The sequence below is a fragment of the Parus major genome, chromosome 2, assembly GCF_001522545.3.
Source record: "Parus major isolate Abel chromosome 2, Parus_major1.1, whole genome shotgun sequence".
NCBI lineage: Eukaryota > Metazoa > Chordata > Aves > Passeriformes > Paridae > Parus > Parus major.
This window is the reverse complement of record NC_031769.1, coordinates 20,773,950-20,789,001: the sequence shown is the minus strand read 5'-3', so window position 1 is coordinate 20,789,001 and position 15,052 is coordinate 20,773,950. Positions and strand designations below refer to the sequence as shown.

Here is a 15,052-nt window from a genome sequence, read left to right as displayed (position 1 = left end):
CCAAGGACCTACTATGACTACCAAAGAGAAAAATCTACCAGTACTGATTTTCAGTAATGTCATTTACAGCATAAGACATCTGATTCAGCATTTGGTCAGTATTTAGGGGTATCTTAACTTATTATTAGGGTATTTACCTCAATTCAGATAAAAATATGAACAGTAGGTCAGTTCTCCATTTTAATGCTAAGTTTGTGTATTTTGTGCGTCTAGAAAGGATAATTTTTAATGGTATCAAAGGCACTATCACAGCCTAAAGGCTGAATTGTCTTGAGCTACTATAATGAAAAAAAAATAAATTCTAAGTGCTATAGTTTTATGAAAAATATCTAAAAAATCTAATATTAAAATTCACTTTTTCTGATAAAGTTAGAAATTTCTAAGAACTCCCAATAATAGGATGAGATACCATGAAAACTGCTGGAAAAAAAACAACCAACCAGGAGCCAGCAATGTTTAACTAGAGGTCTGGTTGTTTAAAAATCCTGAACAAGGGAGTACATACACTCATACACTCAATTAGTTCACATGCTTTTTATCTGCAAGGCAAGGGTTTGTTGCAAATCTACTGCCTTCTTCCAACAAGAAGGAACAAATACATCTGTATGTATTTGCAAGCCAAAGCTGCTTTGAACAAAGCCAATGAGCAGAAAAGATGACACGACTTCTGGTATAATTGAAATATCTGCAGCAATCCAAGGACAAAATTGAAGCGAAGTATCCTGGAGAACACATTAATTTCACAGAATTATGACCATTAACAAAGGACAATTGCTGTAAGTTGTTCAAAGTACAGAATATCATGCCATGAACACGCAACTGAAAATGGTGGAAAATGCATTACAATTTTACTACTGTGAGGTAAGCTTTGATTCATACCATATGGCCTTACAAGACAAGCATATGTGCACATCTGCACATGTGTGCATGAATGCTGAGGTCTCCAACCAACTGCAGCCATCCCGGTTTCTTAGCAGTAGTAGAGAGAAGACAGGATTCTAACAAACAAATACATAGTTTTTCAAGAGTCATTCAGAGAAACTAATCCTACTGACTCACAACTTTTGTCTCAGAAACCTGGTAACTAAGACAAACTGAGACAAACTAAGGTGTGAAAATAACTAAGTATTATAGCAATACCAATTGTTATGCTCTTATTTGCTTTTCTCTTTACAAGGCTTAAAAAAACCCTTAACAAAACCAATCACACTAATATGTGAATAATTTATGAGAAGGAAAGGGATCAATGGACTTCCCCTATTCTTTTTAAGGTGGTATAAAACACATAGTTTGTTATTTTACCCTCAGGCAAGCTCCAGTGAATACAGAGCTGCCTCATAAAAATCACAGGTCATCAGTTTGGGTTTAAAGTAACAAAAATGTTAAACTAAATATTATACTATAAGCATGGAGAATATTGAAAAATGCAACTGGTTATCAGCAAAATTCCTGAAATCAACATTTAACAGTGTTGTTTCACTCTCTGAATTGAAATAATTGCTTCCTATGGTATTTTCTGAGTTGTAACTATAGACAAGTATTGACTTTTAAAAAGCACCTTGAATTTGAGGTGGTTTATCCTCCTGCTGCTTCAGAGCATGAAATGAGATTCTGATGTTATCTGCAATGTCAAGTTTTGTGAGTATGTTTGAAATACAAATTTGTTTACACTATTATGTTTTAAAATGTAGGTTACTTTCTGTCAAAATGAAATAAAGTTAAAAATTAAGCTCAACTCAGAAGACAAGGAAAGGTGAAGGAAAGTGCAAGAAGGAAGAAGGATTTTAGTACTCGTAGCTGGAATCCATTCAAACTTAATTTCCTATATGGGAACTTTCATACCTTCCTATCACCTTTATGCTTTTTATTTTTGCCCTCTTTTTTAAAATCTTAGTTTCTTTACATACATATATTCAGAAACAAAGCTTGCCATTCCTTTTGGGGACAAGTTGCTGTGTACATGAAAAAAAAACCCTCAGATCTGAACATCAGTGTAACAGGTGGGGTTCTCTGCCTTCCCAGGGGACTGAAAGCAAGCACAGACTGCTGACACACCACTGTGCTGCCCACTGCCAGGCTTTACCCTTTACACTCATGCAAGTGTGACAAACAAGCTTGGAGCTGCAAGAAGAGGTGGAATAAATCTGAACATTATTTCACAAGGATCCAAGCAGAAACTTCATTATTAAGTATAATTTAAAATTTAATTAATTAGAAGTTCCCTTACCACTGAAGTAAAAATGGCATGAATTAAGAACAAACTCTTGTGTGAGCCTGATTTACTTCCCATCCCTGACCTAGACAGTGTATCATCATGGTCACTGCACTTTCTCTTTACTCCTGACCTTATTTTATGCACAACAACATGCCCTCCTCATCCTGTGACTAGAGAACAAGCAATAAGACTTTCTTTTCCAAGGAGGATACACTCTTTCATTAATTTGAACTTTTATTACTTTTATTATACACTCAAGGGGCTGTAAGAATAACTTAAAATATTAAACTCAACAAGAGAAAGTGCTGTTCTAGTTGGCAAACACACCCATCACTTTCAAAGCCTTTGGGCTGTTAAAAGCTCTTCTGAACTTTAACTTTGGAGTAATGAAGGTTGCATTTTACTATCTCCACAAAGACACACCAGAAAGTAAGCAATGACCTGCAACCCAGTAATGTTAGATACCATTTGTTTCTAGCCAGCCTCTACATGCACCAAAGCTCTTCCAGGATTGAACATTTTGAGTAAATCCTTACTAGCTGTTAGCCTGTACAGCAGTAGACAGAATGGCATTAAGCTACAGTGAGGCCATGAGATTTTCTGCCCCACGTCAGCATCATGGTAAGGAAACAATGCCATGCATTTACTTTTCCACCCATTCAATACATTCCTTCTTGTAAATGCTAGCATCACCACAGGCACACAGAGTACCTGAGAGAACTTGGCCATAAGAATTTAAGCTTTAATATTTTCTCCCATGCAATCAGGCTAGGGGTAATTTGATTACCCTGAGCAGCTAACTGATGCAATATATGATCCTCAAATGCACCAGATATTAAAAAGCATCTTTGTTTATGTGCAGTCATCTATGGTAAGCAAAGATTCTCTACCACTCTGAAGGAACCTCCAGGTGTATCACTTATTAATGAGTTTCATCTTGAGAGCTTATACACATTTTTAAATTTTTTTTTCCCCACAGAAAAATTAAAGTACACTTTAAAGTGCGCATTAAATTGCACATGGGAATAACCATTACCTTTCTAGGAGCCCACCACAAAAGCTGCTCTACTCTTGTTTGCCAAGCCCCTCACCCCTCAAAATTCAAGGCTATTTTTCTGTGCACAGAAAGTCTTGAGACATGACACTAGTCTGACGCTCTCTGTAATGACAACATTTGCTGAGAAAGCTCACTCAGCTCTTTATGCAGCAATAGTAAACCATGTGTTAAAAAAATTTCCCAACAAATGAAACAACCCCTCCAAGATTCATTGAAAGATTACATACAGGCAAAATTACCAATTAAAACAACATCTTCACCAAGACTCTGAACATAGCTAAAGAACAAGCAAGTAGTTTTTGCTGAAGTAAAGCAAAGGTAAAGTTAAGGTAAGTATTCAAATCTGTTGTTAAGAAGGACCGCCTTATCAAATGTCTGCAAAAACTAATGGTTTTCAGCCAGAACTGTAGTATGGCAGATTCTCTTCCTTCAAAAACTGATTTTAAAAGTACTTTTACTAATTTAATATTCTAAAGCCCACTGCAGTTATAGCTTTCAGCAATAAGCAAACTTGAAATTCATCCAATTTTAAGCTCTAGCTCCTACTGCTTCAGGCTGCTTGAATCAACTGTATATTTAACTTTCATGTAACATGCTAACAACAGTATTTATGCTGACTAACTTTAATGCCATAGTTCCCTCTAAAATGATTTAACTAGCAGCATACTAAAGAATGAAATAAAAATTCCTTTTTTCTTAAAGGATAGTTAACTTCTGAAGAAAATTAGTGTCTTCAAATTAAGATTTTTATGGTAGAAAAAATGTAACAGTCCCCAAACACAGGTTCACCACAAAACAACAAAAATACAGCTCTCATTTCAAACATGTGCTCCTGGGTCCTGTGAATCATATATCATGAACCTAGAGACTAGCCCAAACTTAAGTTATTTGCCAGGACTTCAAATGATGAAATAAGCTGTAAATAATGCAAGAATATTCTGGATACTAGCAGTAAAGATAAAAACAAGTATATCGCCATGCTTCACTGTGTCAATATTATTACCCTAAGTAGCCTTCTTAACTACTGTAATATTTGTCCAGGTCAGCATACTACTCAAGTTTCAAAACTTGCTGGGACCACAATGCAGGGAGAAGTAAAGCAAACTCCGACCTTGAGCTGATGGCTCCCATTCTGCAAGCACACTGCAAAGCCTGGACAAGTTTATCCCCTCCTGCCCAGCATTGTCCATCGCACCCCCTGCAGACCATCAGTCCTGCCTCCAGAGCTCTGGGATACATTTACTGCCCTAGCAATGCTTGTCCAACTCAAAGAGAAACAAGAAAAGGCCAGGAATACCCCCTAGCACACTTTCCTGCCTCTCATCAGGCCAAACCAAGCCTTTCAAAATACCAGAGGGCCAACACAGGGACATGAGGAGGAAGGGTAGGATGAGGAGTTAAAAGTTCTTATCTCTCAGCAGACACTCTAATCTTGGAGACAACAATGCAAAAGCGCAGTAGCTAAGGAAAGCAAGGCAATTAGCTGAAGAAAGGCAAGAATCACTGGCTAGCAGACAGATCAGAGAGGAGTGACCAGACACTACCAGGCATCATGCACTAATAATGTCAAATCCTATGCTGAAGATTTGCTGGGGAAAGTTACTCTACCAGAGGACTATGGTAAGCATCAGTACTGCCCCCATGTTTCTTTAGCATTCAAATGAACTAAAATATGTAATTTCCTCTCAAGCCATTTAGAACATCCAGAGAAAAGATGACTCAGGTACCAACGCACCTGCTGCCCTAGAACTGGGAGAAACACTCGTGAGCACTTGATCTGTCACAGTATATATGACAGTACACTTGAGCTAAAACTATGGACAGAAGTCTGTTTAAACTTCCACACAGGGTACAAACTGGAAATCCTGGGTAGGGACAAAAACCTGTTCTAACAAGAGACAGCTGCAGCTTCAGTGCCTCAAATTATCTGCCAGCATCCAGATCCAGGTCTGCTAGTATTAACTGTATAATGCAGGTTTTTTCCTACTGTAAGCAAATTGTTTTTTCAAAGAATTCTTTATGCTTTTACTTTGAGCAATGGGATGGTGTTATATTTCCAGATAAGAGCAGTTTCCTTTAAGTAGTAACTTTTACAACAGTTACCTTTCAAAATGTTGTGCCTTTGGTCTTATGCTTTAGCTCTACAAAAAAATGTAATCCTGCATCAGCTGGCATTGCTGCCATGAAGTCCTTGTTTTCCCTTACTGGCTCCTCCTGGCCCTTTCCGCTGCACCAGCAACAGCATTTGTGTAATTTCTGATGAATCCAGTCAGAGAAATGATCCAGGTGAAGACTGAGCTGATGCATACAGGAGTTTTCAGTTGAATAACTTCCTTGATCTGGTTTACCACATTGCAACACAAATGCCAGTATGAGAAAACAGACGAAGATGAGAGTAACAATGCAATTTAATCCAGAATAAATCAACCCCTGGGAATACAGAGCTAATTAAAAACATGGCAAAAACATAGAGGCAAGTCCAAACAACTCTGCAAGCCTCCTTACTTGTTTCTAAACTTTTCTTTTTGTTTATTTACTCTTGGGAGTGAAACACTTAGGTTCATAAGCATAATGCTACAAAGACAAATGGTTTAGAAATGTAAATAGACAATAACTCTTGTCTGAGTCTTGAAAAGCACATAACCCCACCAGGTAATCCAAGAGTGTGTTCCTTCACATAGTTTATTACACTGTATATATTCAGTAGCTCAAGGCCAAGCCAGAGGGCAACACTGAGGGAGGTAACAGTGAGGGCGGATTCATCTGACTAAATGGGAATTCAAATAGTGTTGTGTAGGCTGTCAGGCTCTTCACTGGAGATTCACACAGTGGATATTCACCAGAGCAAATGTGCTTACTCCAGGTGACAGGAATGATACTTGGCTCCAGTAGCTGAGAAGATTAGATCTTTTTGTCTGTAAAAGGACCATGGACTCAGTACAATACAAACACATGAAGACTGCAGACATCCAAGTCAGATGCCTACTCTAGATGCAAGCTCCATACCCCTCAAATGAGGAGTACTTGATATGTTCAGACTGAGATATGAGATATTTGGATCTTAACCCTTCACAACTTTTCACAGTATAGTGAACAGCAAGAGGGCTGGACAAAACTGCTGATACATTCATTTCCTTGTAACTGCAGTACCAATGCTCATTTTACCTTAATTTAGTGCTGTTTTCTTAGCAAGTCTCACAAAATCACCTGAGAAATACTTGTTGCTGTGTTAGTACATGCCTTTGCTTATAAAGGATGAAAGGCACCATGTTTCAATAATGACAATCACAAAGGTGGGATGAAACAAGAGAAAGAACCCAATACCACTATCACTTCTGTTAATCAATGTAGGAAGAAGAAAGGGCTCTGTTTTCTTTAACAAAGCAGGAGTACTTTATCTGCTTCTATCTCCTATTTATCTCAGCATTTATGGACTGTCAGTGTGAGCTCCCCTTTACTGTTGAACACTGTTATTGTATTATATCTAGCATACAGTGCAGAAGCTCTCAGCAGTCCTGCAGCTACAATTAACTGGAAGCATTATGCACTTCGTTGGATTTCAGCTTCTTTGTTGTCCCCAAGTCGAAAGGATGCTGCTACTTCCTTCCCTTTGGCTTCCGCTCCATGCTCCATTTCCTCTCTGCTAACTTCAGCTGCCACTGTGTCTCCTCAAAGCCCTCAGGGCAGAGAGGCTAAGGGTGGCCCCTAACTCCAGCAAGGCCTATGAGGTGCCCTCTGTAGTGCTATGTGCTCTTGCCTCTCCATCTGACAAGCACCCGTGACAGCAGCAGTTTGCCATGGTGCAGTTCCCACTCACAGCGACAGAGAGGCTTCACCTGCCAATGCTTGAGGTGTACAGGAATTCACTCCCTAGGACACCTCCACTGAATGGCACAGGTAGTGACAGCCGACAGAACTGCAAAAAGTAGGAGCAGGAACAATTAAAAGATAGCTTTGGTGTTGGATTTCCAGGGACTTTTGTGCCCTGCCTGCATAAACTACTTTTACTCAAATCATACTTTTATATCCACTGCAGCTCTGTTTAAATATACCCAGTCACCCAAGTAACTAGTGATGACCCCTAAGTAATAGGGAGTCAAATTTAGGGATTATACTGTACATAAATGATTTTTTCCTTCAGTTTTTCCTCAAGATCTGCTACACTTCAAGCTAGCAAGAGTGACCTGGGTATATCTGAATCAGAGCATCAGCATTTTACAGAAATAAAAATGTTTCTCTATGTTGAAACATACTTAAAAATATTCTTTTCAAGGGCTCAGACACGCAATTATGTCAACTGTGATTCTGTCTTATTTTAAAGTGGAAGGCACTTAGAAAAAGCAAAAAGAAATGGTAGTATATTCACATTCTTACAGCTCTGTATTTAAAAATACATACATGCTTTCCATTTTCTAATAAAACTAAAAATGGTATTTGTAAAAACCATGTGTATAATGCTTATTACCCATGCACAGCAAGCCAGATATTACATTAACTGAAAGCTTAATGTAAACCAGCTTTCAGGATAATGTTTCTGGAATTTCTGAAGGAAAAGAAAGCACTCCATTCTCTTTGGCACTTCCTAAAACAAAGTATTTTAGTGTACATTATTAACATGAATTATATTAGTATTATTACACTGATTTTTTCTAGTAAATACCATTTACACATGCTTCTTGCCTCCCTTATTTTTGCTCCCTGGCATGTATACGGTAAAACCATTGGGACATGTGGGAGAAGCAGAATACCAACACCACAGTTCTCTCAGAAGTTGCCTTTTGTCGTGTCTTAAGGCAGAACAGATATATATGTATATATATATTGGAGCAAAGGAAAATTTATCTTACAAAAAAAATATAGCTTGCATAAGATAATGAATGTATAAGTCAATAGAAATAATGAAAGTGCACTGTTTTGATTTCAAATTGCATGTATTTCTCAGTTTGCCTTTGGCTGACAAGAAGCAGAACTCTCCCTGAATTATAAGCCTGATGTTCACAACAACTGTATTGATCCAATGTACTGGAATTTGAGATGTGGTATAGAAGCATCACTCCCAATCACACTGCTATTCAATGGTGAGACTTAGAGCAGGGCTGTTAAGAAATGCCATTTAAGCTGATCCTCCAACCTGCCAGGTACACCACATTCCTACAATGACGTGACCAAAGCATTGCGTTTCCTTGGCATGCACTTGCTTTGGCCATGGAAGACAAGAGTAAAAAACTAATCTGGTGTTTGCAATAGGAAGTGGAGTGACATTTCTGTTCCTCCATTTACCAAAATCACTGGAGATTTCTTATATTTTCAAAAAAATCAAAATGCACAATTCCTCTTCCTCCCCAGCACACAAATACATATAGCCAAGCTTCTGTTAACCATTACAATTAAAAACTGTAAAATTACATTTCACTGCTACCAGAAACTTCTATTTGAAAACATTCACTTAGCCAAAAGTTGACACAGCCACCTGTAAAAGTCTCATGAACCCAGTTTTTAGTTCAAGCAGGAAAAGGCATTAGTGTTGCGTTAGACAACAAAAAGACAAAAATAAGGAGAGAGGGAGAAACACGTGGCAATTAACACAATCTCAAGACACAAAAGGGCAAAAACAACACAAGACACAAGTGGGACCGCAGGGAAAGACAGCATATGAATTTGTCACTTCACAAGTGCATACATGCATTATTAAAGGTAAGCTGAATCACTTAGTGCAAGGTATTATAAGCCAAAAGGGTGAACACAAACGCTCAGGAGAAAAAGACTGCAGTTTCAAACCCTCAGATCACCTAGGTAACTTGCTCATCTGACTGAGCAAAATCAGTTACTAGGCACTTGCAAGCGTTAGTAGTTAAAAAGAAACATGAAAAAAACCCAACCTAGTGCTTACCTGGATCTGATAATTGATCAAATCAACAAATTCCTCATCTTCATTAACATTTTACAACACTATCTAGTACTGAGTAAACAATTGCCTCCCCCACTAGCATCTACTCTGAGAAGTTTATTTGCAGTCTCAATTAAATAAACCTTTGGATTTGATGGGCACTAGTAATTTGCAGCTGAATCAGAAGAGACAGTATGGCTGTGCAAGAGGAAAGAGAGAGACTATAAAGACTATTTCTGCATCATCTAAACTTCAGCATCATTGTTAAAACTGCAAGCTTGGGATAACCAGTTTAAAAACAAACCAAAAAAAAAAGCCGACCCAGAACTGGAGGATCTTCTCAGAGCTGTTACTGTGCTGTCCAGAAAAGCAGACTTTGCAGAGTGTCCAGCTGAAATGGTTGTGAAGTTAGCTTCCACTAAGTAATGGAATGGCTGCTTGCAGGAAGGCAATTCCAAACAGCAGCACTCAAGCATCAATCCCCCTGTCTTCCATGCATACAGGGGGAAAAAACACTGCAGATTCTGACTAAACAGCAACATCTGAATTTTTATTCACCATCATACTGGAAAATAATTATCTACCTAATCTCTTAATAATAATCTACCTCTAATTCAGGGATTGTGAAGGTGCGATATCCTGAGTATATCCATCTACTAGTAGGCTAGTATTTGAATTGGGTTAATTGAAATGCTATTTCATTAATCATAACTTCTTAATTTTGAACAACTAATAAAATAGGAAAATCAACTGAAATATGAGTTAAAACCAATACACAGTGCAGCAGACAAATATAATGCCAGATTTCAGCACTAAAATAAAATATTCTAGGATTTCTCTAAAAAGACCTCCCTAGCAGCTACAAATGAATAATCCTCATCTTCTACTGAGAAGCAAAATTTACAGGATAAAGAAATTTAATCTCTTCCCAAATTACACTGATTATGCTTACATTCTCCCTGGATTAATGTTGTATCTTCATATAACTCTTAAATTCCTGTTTGCCAGGGGTCTGTTGTTAAGTTTTACACAAGACCTACTCATGAGAAAAATGTGCACTGCATATTTTGTATACTCACCAAACAAATCACCAGTGCCAATAGGAATTCAGCTTAAGGGTTAGTTTGGGGGCTTGTTTGTTTGTTTTAAAATTTGCACACATTCATTTCAGCACTGAAAAAAACTGAAGTTCTGTTAGAACAATTAAAAACCCAAACAAAACCAAAACCAAAGAAAAACCCCACAAAACTATAATTTAGTTCTCATCTGAATTACCTGTCAGGTTTTACGTACTTGAGAGAAGTTGAGATAAAGGTTCTAAAGGATACCTTCATGGACATCTAACAGCCTCATGATGGAGTTCCAAGCACCAACAATGACAAAAGTGAACAACTCATCTGTGAGAATTTTACCCTATTAAAGCAAGTTACTGAAACTTAGAGGAAACTCTGTGACCTTCAGAGGCCACAAGAGATCTGCATAAAAAAGTCATTCAGTTTTCTAAATACAGTGCTAAGTGCAGAGCTTAATAATCAGTACTTCAGTACTTCCATATTCACAAATTACGTAATCAGTCTGGCTGAGGAGAATCTGAAGCTGGGACTGTCTGAACATATGTCTCAGTGAGGGAGAGAAATACTTGATGCAAAGCATCCCTCCTCACCCCTTCCTTAATCAGAACACTGACTACAAATCCCACCTTTAAAAAGCTCCAAATCCAATACCTATTTATTTGGTTTGTTAACCAGACATGAAACAACCAAGTCTCATTTGATCTGTCCCACCAACCTTTAAAAAGCTCCAAATCCAATACCTATTTATTTGGTTTGTTAACCAGACATGAAACAACCAAGTCTCATTTGATCTGTCCCACCATCAGGAAGGACCCTAGTCTCATGTAACCTATCCAACAATAAATATTGCAGCCGAAGCAATTATTCCTTAGTGGCACACTCTGGTTTTCTAACCTCTACCTTTATTTCAATCACTTGATTTTTAACTGGTCCATTCACAGCCACAAAAGACAGTCATCTGCAAACATCCCTGAAAACATCCATTTGGCAATGGCCCTTAACTTGTACCTACAGCTGTGACCATGGACTAAAAGCGCAAGAGGGAAAAACAGGTAGTTTAGGTTTTACAGCCATTTAGCACGTACTGTGCCATGTGTATACAAACTGGGAATGTACCTGGTACTAAAACTCTTTTCCCCAGAAAATCATCACACCTGATGTTCAGGAAGTTATTCAAGGCTACAAGCTGGCATCACATACACTTTCAGAAAAAGATTCATAGTAAGGAGGTGGTAATTAGGAAGTAGAATACACTTTGATATGAGATGAGCTCTACATATCCCCTTGTAGGTGTCTAAAGAGTAAAGACTCAGCTTGTAATCAGGCTTTAGAAAGTGATACTATGAAAACTCCAATGTTCTTACATGGAAGACAAAATTAGACATTTCTATTTCGATAAAGATATTCTCAACTTACTGACATAGCTGTTACTACTCAAATAATCAGCCATCAGTCTTGATGTGGATGTAGCAGCTACAGACAAACCCTTCCATGCCATCTGAATTGAGTTTGACAATAGAAGATCAACACAGCAGTTGAAAGGCACTAATTCTGCCAATACCTCACCACTTTGATCACATTAAAGAGATTTTCCATATGATACAAAAATAATAGCAGATTTTGATATTACCTTCATATCTGAAGTGCTAGCTTCATGGGCCACACACAGCTCTGGTTTTCTGACATGCTTATCAATAAACTCAGTATATCCCGAGTTTAGTGGCCTTTGAGTTTTAGTTAGTGGTTCTTATTCCAGAACAGCTATTTTTTTGTCCTTTAAAAACGGCAGGAACTGGTATTACATTTGATGTCAGATTGCCTGGCATGGTAGATTTTCCTACAAGACACCTCTGCCTTCTGACTATGTGCGTGAACACATGCCCACTCAGATCCTACTTAGTGTAACTAAATACAACCATGAAAGAAGGAGACCAAAAAGGTTACTTTTAATGTTTTATTTCCTGCAGCAAGCATCACTTACTGATTATTACAACCTGTGTGAGATAAAGAAAGCTCCTAGGAAACAGGACACAAGCGTACCCTTCACATGGTGCCCGTCCACCCCAGCACTGCAGGAAGCATGCTGCCAGCCCACTGCCATGAAGGCTCAGCCGGTGTATGATCGCTCATCACAGATGACACATTTAGCCATTTGACAATACATGCCACAAAGCCAACACAGACCACAGGGGAGGATGCATTTCCTTCTAACATGTCTTGTACCCCCATGTACACAAGTTTTCTGCATCCTGACATACCCATGGGCCCGGTAGGCGCGATGCCGCCGCAGGATCCCTGTCGGAGCCCGACCGAAGGGTTGCCCTCCTGCCACAAACGCAAGGCCGAGGGCAAGGAGGGTACGGCGGCGTCTCGCCCCTCGCCGAGATTCCACACGGGGGAAGGCTGGAGGGCAGGTGCACCTCGCCGACCGAGGGGCTGCCACACCACGGCACAGGTGAAAACCAGGGCTGGCAGCCCAGGCCAGGACCCGCAGCCCGGCACAGGAGCATCAGGAGCTGCTCCAGGTGCCCCCGGCGCACTCGGGCAGTGGCTCGCTGCGGCTTCTGCGCCCGCCCGGGTGAGGGCGGAGGAGACGCTGCCCAGCCGATGATCGGTCTCTGCCCGGCTGCCCAGGGGCAGCGGTGACAGACCCCGCCCGGCCGGCGGGAGCCACCGCGCCGAACAAAAGGCCCGGCGGAGGCCCGGAAACGTCCCGGGGCCGCGGCCGAGCCGCGCCGTCAGCCCAGGGGGCGAACCCCAGCCTGGCGGCCCCGCACGGCCTGCGGCTGCCGGTGCCCCCCACCCACCTCTCACCGCCGCGTCGGGCCCTGCAGCGGGCACCGTGAGGAGAGGGGAAACCGGGGAAAAAGGACGCAATGCAACAGCTCCGGAGGCGCCAAGGGACGGAGGGAGGAACGGAGGGGGCAGCACAATGAGGCCAGCGCAGCCCCTGCCCCTGCCACTAACAAAAGCTCCCCAGCCCCGGGGCTGCCTCCGCTTCTCCGGGCTGCGGGGTCTGCAGCGACCGGTGGAAGCCGGGAGAGGTCTCACATCACCGACCCGCTTCCCCGCCGTACCTTCGGGCCGGCCCCCCGCACAATGCAGCCCCCACCGCCCCGGGGACCACCGCACAAAGCGGGCCAGTCCCGCCGCCCATCCCGCACCGACCTTGAGCCGCCTCGGGCGCCCCTAAGGTTTTGGTCACCGCCTTCCACACGTTGCAGCCCAGCAGGCACAGGAGAAGCGCCGCCGACCTGCTCATTTCCACCCGCCGCCGCCAGCCGCCGCCAGGGAGAGAATCGCCGCCGGAGCCGCTGCCCGGAGGAGGAGGAGAAAGAGCCGCATCAGGGGCTGGCCCGCTCCGCGCCTCCCTCCATGTTGCCGTGCGCTGCCCCTCCTGCTTTCTCCGCCTGCTGCATTGTCGTCCCGCCGCTGCGCCCCGGCTCCGCGTCCCGCGCTGTCCCCTCGGGCGGACGGCGGAGGCGTGGGGGAAGGAAGGGGAGGCGGGAGAGCTCCGCGGCCCCGCTGCCTGTCCGCCCGGGTTTATTCTTTAATTCCGCTCCCGTTTATCTCCCCCGCTCTCCCCGCGGGAGCGGCCCGGACTCCCCGCCCGCCCCTTAACCCTTGGCGGCACCCCCTGCCCTGCCCGCGCCCGGCGGCGCAGCGCCCCCTGCCGCCCGCGCCCCGCCCTGCCCCGCCGCGGGGTTCCCCGGCAGCGCCGGTGCTGCCCCGGCCCGCCCGGGGCGGCCGCGTGTCCCGCATGCCCCGCGGGCCCGGTCCGGCCCGGCCGCCGCGCTCACCTGCCGCGCTCACCTGCCGCGGGGTCGGGTCCTGCCCGGCCGCGCCCGCCGCCCGCTCTCCCTCCCTCAACGGCTGCAAAATGGCCTCCCCAGCCGTGCCGGCCCCGCTCGCCTCCCACCGCAGCCAGCGGGAGGGACGACGGGGAAGGCGGACGCGGTGACCTGCTCTCGCACGGCTGGGACGTGTCGGGTCGCAGGGTCCCCCGCGGCCGCGCTGCCACGCGTGACCTCCGACCGGGCCCCTGCCGCTGCTGGAGTATTTAAAGCGATTTTTAAAAGCAAAACGAACCAACCAGCTACAAAGAAAATGCACTCATCTGCTGGTTTTAATACAAAATAGTTTTAAAAAATGCTATAGCAAACTGCACAGGAACGGTGAACTCTGGGTTGGAAACCGTGGCATTGAGGGCTGAGACCGGGCACGGCCCGTGCGGAGCATGGCAAAGGTAGCGCTGGGGACATTCTGCGGGGGCAGGGTACCCTCCCTGGGAGCTTTCTCACTGGGGTGGTTTGCATCTTCCCTAAGAGCATCTCTCGGCTTGCTTTCCTTCAGGCAAGCAGGGGCAGAACACAAGGGGACTGCAGTCACTCCTCCCTTCCCGGTCTCTGCTGAGCATTACGCGTCCTAAGGGAGGGAGAACAGGCGCTCATCATGTTTCCTCCAGCACGGAGATTGCTGCTCCAGACAGCTATTATGGCAAGTCTTTACACAGCTGTGCAAAGCCAAGCCCCTGCCTCACGGATTTCCCACGATCTGCTCCCAAACACTGCCAGTGCTTCAGCTGGCCTCTAAGACTGAAGTTTGTATACCTACAAATTTAACCTCTCATTGAGGTGTCTTAAAGTTTCAGTATTGATTTGTAAATCTATTTTTAAGTAAAATCTTCCAATAAAAATGTGATGTATTATAGATTGATTTTTAGGAAGCAGTACAGTTGTTTGTTTTGTCATTTGAGTGTTTGACCAAAGTAGCTAAATCACAAGCTACAGGTTGTTTATTTTATGAATTTTATGAAATTC

The 15,052-nt window shown here is 43.0% G+C and overlaps 1 protein-coding gene across 2 annotated transcripts in view; it reads right to left on the bottom strand.

Annotated features, from left to right (window-relative positions):
* FAM171A1 (family with sequence similarity 171 member A1) overlaps positions 1-13,830 on the bottom strand; it is an 86,483-nt gene extending 72,653 nt beyond the window's left edge. Inside the window, exon 1 of one of the 2 annotated variants that reach the window (XM_015617794.2) lies at positions 13,401-13,830. In XM_015617794.2, coding sequence (XP_015473280.1) covers positions 13,401-13,494 — 94 coding nt within the window. In that variant the 5' untranslated portion in view covers positions 13,495-13,830. The remainder of the gene's footprint in view (positions 1-13,400) is intronic. The other variant, XM_015617793.1, reaches the window with a different exon arrangement.
* Between the last annotated feature and the right edge of the window lie 1,222 nt (positions 13,831-15,052).